Below are 7,834 nucleotides of genomic sequence, written 5' to 3'. Positions count from 1 at the left end.
TCTCACCTATTTTTTAATATAGGCGTCAGTCTCGGAAGCAAATCTTTGATGGGAGGAGTCATTTTCGTCATACCGATAACATTCACAATTGCTTTTAACGCGCCAAGTATAGATCCCAACACTTCGGGATATTCTTCTCCCAGGTATTCGTACAATACTACTCCAAGATGGCCCATCAATTTTTCCTAAAAAAAAACTTAACATTAAAAGTATTCAACAAATAAATAAATGATACATTTTTACAGGTTTTGGAAGAAAACTCACCTCCTGGCATGTTTTCATTACAACTGCGATTCTCGAAATAAGATCAGCGGCCTGTTGTCGCACCTTCGCCGACTTATTGTTCATTCGCCATAGAATTATACCACAAATCTGAGGTAGATATGGCTTTACACGTTTTCCCAACTGATTTACAATTGTACCAAAGCCATTCAACATCACCACATCCTAAAACATATATTATGAAGTTGTTACACACATCATTAAGGAATGATTATCTATAGAAGACACTATGTAACGTGGTTCTATTGACCATATTTATGAAATATTAACTTTCAGCCAGCAGCTTTGCTCGCGTAGTCGAAGGAAAAGATAGACAGTGTGCGATTCCCAGGATAATAATTAATATGTCCTTTCTCAGGTTACAAGCTAATTTTATAAAAAACTTCTTCTAAATCGATTCAGATGTTTAGGCGTGAAAAAGAGATAGACAGGTTTCATTTGACATTTATAATACTGCAGGGATTACCTCAGTTGTCTGTTCTTGGAATGCGTAAAGGATACCATCGATTAGAGCTTCTTCAAGTTTTGAATCAATATCTGCAGCTCCTAGGTTGGCAAGAATCTTTTCAATAGACTCCATGACCATCTTCCTGTATTGTTCATTGTCGTCTTTCAAGTCATCTACAATCCTGTTAATAATTTCTGATGCACCAACCTTAAATAAATAATAATCTTTTAATTTAGGCGCCCAAGCATAAATGCTACTGATTACTAAATTGAAGAGTTTGTTTGAACAGGCTTATCTCAGAAAGTTACGATTCGAAATGAAAAATTATAAATCTGTATTAGTGTGTATTTATCGTCGAGGGCAATAGGCTATATTGTGTGTAACAATACGCTATGACCAACGAGAGCGGGGGATAAATAAAAAATAACCAAAAGTAGGACTATATATTCTTTTTGAGAATATAGAAAATCGTATGGTTATGCAGCTGATGATTATATGCATGTTTATACTCACTTTATTCGCAATTTCCACAGTTGTATCAACCAGCTGGCGATAGTTACGTCGGTCCAGAGCCATTCGATGATTCCAAAAGTGTTTGAAGAAATGTGGTAGTATTTCATCCATAATATATTGTGGTTCCACACCATCTGTACCGCAACATTGTTTTACGACCTGTAATCATAACAGAATTGAGTTATCATTCTTGGATATGCTTTAAAAGGCAAAGCCTTTGAAGGTGTGAAGACTCAAAACAGATTTATACTATACACACCTTTAATACAATTTTTTTCATTTCCTCATCAGGCGACTGGAACTCACGAATGAGGATAAGCATTACTTCTCGAGTATAATAGTTCGCGTATTCAGCGTCCATGAGCGGGATGAGGTAACCAATGGCCTTCAAAAACGCAGCCAGACCTTTACCACGATGTGTCCTGATACCCTTCCATAGGGGTTTGAGTACAGAATCGAAGGATTCAATACCGTACGGCGTCGCTGCTTCGGCTAACGCTGCACTTGCGAGAGCTGTGATTGTTCTTACTTTCTGTTGTTCATCTACTAAACCTATAATACAGAGACAATAACAAATAGGCATATTATATCTTTTCAACAATGTTTTATATAAATTATACACACAATTATAAAAAAAATAACTACAAACCATGTTCAATAATCTCCACAAGTGACTTGAGATGTGGTAAAATGGCACAGCCCATGAGAATAGCAATTTGTTGTACAATCTTTATTCCTGTGTGTCTAGCTTGCCAAGACTTCTTTGACCTACACACAGCCTTCAAGAAGGGCAGGAGTGATGGGATACCTAGTGATGAAACAAATTTTATATAATGAATAAGAAGGACACAAAAAACTATTATAAGATGTAGTATAATAGAATAAACACAATGCATAATTATAATAAGTTCTAATTTAATTATTATAGTATAATATTTACCCAGAGCAGATGCGACAACGGCAAACGCCCTAGCTGTCGTATTTCTTACGTATTCGTCAATATTGTCAATATCAGGTCTCATTGTAGAAATCATAGTAGCAAGCCCAGCGGCTTTTGCTAAGTTCGATATAATTTCACGTCCTTCCACTCGAGCATAGTAGTCTTCATCAATCAAAAGCGGTTCTATAACCACCAAAATCTGTAATATAAAAATTAATATACTTTCCAAAAATAATGAATATAAAAAAAAAAACAAAAAGTAATATTAGATAAAACTTACTTTGTGTACATAAGGTCTCACTAAGTCATCCAACTTATAAAGAATGCGATCAATGACTTTTACGAGCAAATGTCGCTCTTGATCTTCAAGCGTGGGACTCATTAGAAGTGGGAGAATTTGGTTAAAAAGTGGACCTGCGCCAAAATCACGAGCTTTGTCTGTAATTTGTCGAAGTGCCGCCTTGCACATGGGAGGGGTTCCGTTCTGTAATTAAAAATCATAATAAAAAAAACTTTATTACTTAAAAAGGATTTATGACGTAGCATAATCGTGTTTTTAGAAAAAGGCGCATTGGAAAATGATAAGATATTATTATATATTTATCATAATAATATCATATATATTTATTAATGTACCAGTGAAATGTGACAACTAGACGATATGGTTGTTTTATTTCTTTAATAAAATTGAATTAAAATTTTAAATCAGATAAGACTTCGATAACTTTTAAGGAACAGTGTTTTTTTGGTATACATTTTCAAATACGCTTAATGGTACTTACAGGTACTTAATGGTACCGAGGACAAATAGACATATTTTAGCGATAAGGTAGCCTTCTGAGCTGATCTAGATTATCTTTTTTAATTTTAAGTATCTATTTGTATACCAATACAACGTGTAATAAATAAATAATTAATTATACAGTACAAACTCTCATGGAAATCAAAAATCTACATCAATTCTAGTCAAGGGTCCAGTTAGCAGGCTTCCATCAAACGCAACATTTATAAGAAGAGTCCTGTCAATACATTACGGCCATATTGCATATAACCAATTTAAAAATTTAATGTGCCAGGGATAACCTTCAAAAAAAATTGTTTACTATTAATTTGATAGGGCAAGTCTTTTCCAATCTTTGGATATAAAATATTTTGTTAGTGAATGAAAGCCGAGGTCGAGTTGACCGGCTAAGGTTTTTTACACCACATTTCACAGAACCTGAATAGTTTGATATCTTTTTTTGAACACATATTATTTTATAGTATATGTTTTTCCACTTAACAAACAGAAAACCGGCGTGAAATAGCATACTGCCGTGTTTCGTTCGGTGAGTGAGGGAGCCGGAGGCCCATATCCTTTTCCTTACCCTTACCCTTACCCTTCCCAGTCCTTTCCTTTCGTCAATCCTTTCTTAATTTCCAGCTTGAAGTCGGCAATCCATTTGTATAGGCGTAAGGTCTGTAATCGACCTTACGCCTCTCCAAATGTTCATGGGCGGTGGTAGCGCTCACCATCAGGCGACCCATCAGCTCCATCGCTGACTATGACAAAAAAACCTAAAATTTATAAGCAAGACGGATTAACAACAGGCACTAACTTTTATCTTGAGCAGAAGCTTCATGATCTTCCGTTCCTTAAGCTCCTCGGGCGAGAGCGTGTCCTCATCGACGTCAATGAGCAGCTTGTCGAAGTACTGCGCGTCTTCGGGCTTCATAAAGGGCAGCTGCTGGGAGCCCTTGGGCTGCGGGTCCAGCAGCCGCGCCGCCGCCGCCGCGGAGCCCCCCACTTCCTCCGTCTGCATGAAAAAGCCGATTGGGGTACCAGCCAATGGGGTAGGCGTTGCGGTCAGCTTACGAGCCGGCGTCCGTATCGGGACATAACCTGGGCAACAATTCAACACGTCAGAACAAACGCCGCGGAAACGATACGCATCGATAGATTACGCTGTACAGCGACAGTATTTTTTAAAGCGCAACGCGTAGCGTTTCCGACGGCACTACACTTTTTGTCATCATTCATCTGAAAGAAAAATTTCTTATTTAATATCGATTTGCAAGTTCGAATTCGAAAGCACATGTAAGTTATGAACACCATGTATGTGTATCCATGTGACGTTCGATGGCTTTTACATGTACCCTGAAACTAAATTTTGCATTAATTACTCGACTGTTGTAAAGAGTTTGATACTTAAAAAACTCAAACTAAGACAAGCTAACCCCGAATAGATATGTACTTACCGGCTGGAGGTGGCAAAACCTTGTACCCAGGTGGGAACATGGCATCGAGTTCTTCATCCGTATAGGGCCGATTGCGTTCATCTATTTCTTTCTCCCAACGATATGCTTGCAATTGTTCTGGAGTCATAGCAGCAATATGACCAGGAGTTGGTGTCGCCATGGCCATCGCTTTGACTCCGACTGGGGTTGACTAAAAAAGACAGGATATGAGTTTCATACATGATTAGAGAATTTTTAAATGAAACAGAAAGATTTGATGTAAAGAATAATTAAGCACAAAATACTTACACCGCCTGGAGTAAATACAGGCGTATGCGGTGTAGGCGTAGCATGAGCGGGCGTAGCATGTGACGGCGTAGCGTGAGACGGCGTAGCATGTGAAGGAGTGGGCGTAGCGGCGGCCGGCGTAGCGCCTGGCGTTTCATCCCAACGGGAACGACGCTTTGTGGCTGGAGTTGGGGTCTCTTGAATTGTGTCCACGCCAACACCTCGATCTGTTCGCGGCGTCTCAGCCCAACCACTGCTATGGCCAGGTGTTTCTTAAAAAATAAAATATTATTGTTGATAAGATGCAAGTTAATACAAGAATAATCTCAAAATATATATTCTAAAAACATTTTATATATTGGTTTTACTTGGAACCAAAACGAAATAAATAAAAGAAATGGACGAACACATCGAGCGTATAAGCAGTAGAGTATAAAAAGTTAGATCTTTTGTAAGATAGTTCCGCCAAATGATCGCAACTTAACACTGCGTTTCGATTTCCAGTTACAATAACGAGCATGGCACTGGAGTCGGAAATTATATTATCGATGTCTATTATGACATACAACAAAACCAACAAACTCAACTGTGCAACACATCAACATTACTTTATTAAATAAAATAACAATATTATGATTATTTTAAAAACACTAGCAGCATGCCTGGGTAGTCATTCAGCGCAATTAAAATAATATAGACTATTCTATATTCTAAGCTGAATTAATCTTCACAGACAAACTCAATAGACAAACATCATAACAAACTTATTTTGAGTGAAACATATTATACAAATCTAACAACACACTGCTAATTAACAAAACACACCTCTATCGGTTTTGGGCGTCTCATCCCATCGGTTCCTGCGGGAAGCGTGGTGCGCGGGCGTCTCGCGGCCCGGCGTGGCGTGGCCGGGCGTGGCGTGGCCCGGCGTCGCGTCCCACACGCGCGCGGACGGCGTCGCGCCCGGCGTCTCACCGCCGCGCCCGCCGGCACCCGGTGTCTCCTCCCAGGCGCCTCTCTGAATTTGTATTGTCACAATGTAGAAAAGGCTGGTAAGTTGCTTTCCTTCTGGTTTACATTATGTTTATGACTAGTGTCATGCATAGTGAGATAAATTTCTAGACACTTGTTGCAGTATTTGTAAAGATTAAATATGTTGAAATATTAGTAAGATGAAACAGTATCACTAAAACTATTGCAGATATGAAATTCAAAGCACTCCCATTCCTGTAAAATCTCTATGGCTGAAGGCTTAACCTATGTAAAAATAAATGAAGGCAAATCTTCAAAGACATACCTCATTTTCCCATGATGGTGTAGCCTGAGAACTTGGTGTAGCTGTAACTGCGGGCTTCTTAATGGTTGGTGTTTCTTCCGAGCTTTGATCCCATCTGCCTTTACGCTTAGCTGCTGGTTTGGTAGCTTCTCCATTTGATTGAGCAACTGGCTTTAACGTACCCTCGCGTGCCCTCTCAAGAAGTTTCTTCCGTAACTAAAAGACCAATTTTATTTTAATTATTATATATTCCATAATATGTTATAGATGTAATATAAATCTAGAATACACCAAATTTTGAGCTATTAATTTTTGATAGAGGATTTAAAGTATATAACTTATAACACTTTAATTTAACATAATAATACAATTTATGTACAACTTTCAACAACAGCATTATTTGGATATAGTATATTAAGTTTTACTAAAATGCTGTTTAACTAATTTACACAGCAACTAATTTTTAATTACTTCGAAAATTCATCTTTAAACTTACTTCTGTTTCTTCTGCACGAAGATACTGCTCTTTCATAATTTCTGTGTATGTTCTAGATCCAACATCTGGTGTTTTTCCCCCTAAAAATTTAAATAAATATTAATTTTAAGTACTTATGAAAGGAAAAAAAGAGGAAAAATATTGAATTTGTAGTAGTATTTGTACCTTCAGCAAATGGGTCCACTCTCTCAGGTGATATTATCATCCTACGCCTCTTCTGTCGGTATTCATCTTCTCTGTCTGCAATTGTTGGGCGCCTTTTATCAGCAAACGGATCATAATCCTTATCACTCTGAAAATATATTTCATTAGATACAATTTCATTGGAACCAAATGCTTACAGCCTTTTCACACAATATGAATAAAACATTTAATTTAATAATATTCTTATCTCTATTCTTATGAAAAATTTATAAAATATAGTAGACTATATTTTATTCATTTTTAACATTTAATTAAGCACCTGTGCAATATCATTCAATAATGATGCTGGAGCAGTATAGCCTGGTCGTTTTTGGGTAACTGGTACATTCTCTACATCTTCATCCTCATTCTCATCATTAGCAGCAATCGAAGTCACATAACCGTCATATCTGGATTTCCCACCTTGAGCTGAGTTATCATATATATCACTGTCATAGTATGTCTCAGCTAGTGATACACCTTTGCCAGAACCATTCTCGGGCAATTCATTTTTCTTTGCTTGTATTTCACGAATCTGAGCCTCAATAGCTGTAAGAGTAAAAAAGTAATGTTTAGGCTACTATTATTATATTTTATTCAGGACGTGATAATTGTGATAGTTGAATAACCTTACAATCATAATTTAGATCTATAATATTAATTTCTACTTGCAATCGGAAACAAAAAATGTTATATCTACTAATACCAAAAAAATTTTTAGAGGTATTAATTATTATAAGCATACATAATACTTTATACAGTATAAATTTATATGAAAATGGCTGGCGGGTGCGGTTGCTTAGGCAATAATAAAAGGTTACCTTCGTGTGTTCTCGGTATTTTGTCCATTTTATCTTCTTATATTCATAGTCTAAACTAAATTACTTAATAATTGTATTTCATATGCATAAAGTAATATTTTTCTCTTTGATATCTCTAAAAATACAATAAATTGACAAGGCATACGCAATAAACCAAGCGAACTGCCATAGACTATCATACATTTTTTATGCATCATATACAAGACTTTTTGACATGTACTAAATTTGTATACTAATGTTTTAAATTGTTACTTACTATATAGCTTGTTCTTTCATGAAATTTTGCATCATTATTGAAATAAGTGACGTGATAAACTTATTATCCAGTTAATGTAAAACGCTGCTGCGACTAATATATGACTCTATGTTG

The 7,834-nt window shown here is 36.7% G+C and overlaps 1 protein-coding gene across 1 annotated transcript in view; it reads right to left on the bottom strand.

Moving 5' to 3' along the window:
• The window catches only part of LOC119834924 (splicing factor 3B subunit 1), a 33,151-nt gene extending 25,659 nt beyond the window's left edge, over positions 1-7,492 (bottom strand). The window contains exons 1-17 of the mRNA XM_038359465.1: positions 7,465-7,492; positions 6,924-7,192; positions 6,626-6,752; positions 6,461-6,540; positions 5,986-6,180; positions 5,514-5,706; positions 4,710-4,960; positions 4,422-4,611; positions 3,782-4,065; positions 2,464-2,667; positions 2,184-2,382; positions 1,893-2,051; positions 1,503-1,795; positions 1,244-1,402; positions 749-937; positions 265-447; positions 7-185 (exon numbers count right to left, since the gene is read on the bottom strand). Of these exons, the coding sequence (XP_038215393.1) occupies positions 7-185; positions 265-447; positions 749-937; positions 1,244-1,402; positions 1,503-1,795; positions 1,893-2,051; positions 2,184-2,382; positions 2,464-2,667; positions 3,782-4,065; positions 4,422-4,611; positions 4,710-4,960; positions 5,514-5,706; positions 5,986-6,180; positions 6,461-6,540; positions 6,626-6,752; positions 6,924-7,192; positions 7,465-7,492 (3,182 nt within the window). The remainder of the gene's footprint in view (positions 1-6; positions 186-264; positions 448-748; positions 938-1,243; positions 1,403-1,502; positions 1,796-1,892; positions 2,052-2,183; positions 2,383-2,463; positions 2,668-3,781; positions 4,066-4,421; positions 4,612-4,709; positions 4,961-5,513; positions 5,707-5,985; positions 6,181-6,460; positions 6,541-6,625; positions 6,753-6,923; positions 7,193-7,464) is intronic.
• Between the last annotated feature and the right edge of the window lie 342 nt (positions 7,493-7,834).

The sequence above is a fragment of the Zerene cesonia genome, chromosome 20 (assembly GCF_012273895.1).
Source record: "Zerene cesonia ecotype Mississippi chromosome 20, Zerene_cesonia_1.1, whole genome shotgun sequence".
Classification (NCBI taxonomy): Eukaryota; Metazoa; Arthropoda; class Insecta; order Lepidoptera; family Pieridae; genus Zerene; species Zerene cesonia.
Note: the sequence above shows the minus strand (reverse complement) of the source record. Positions and strands in the feature narration are given on the sequence as shown.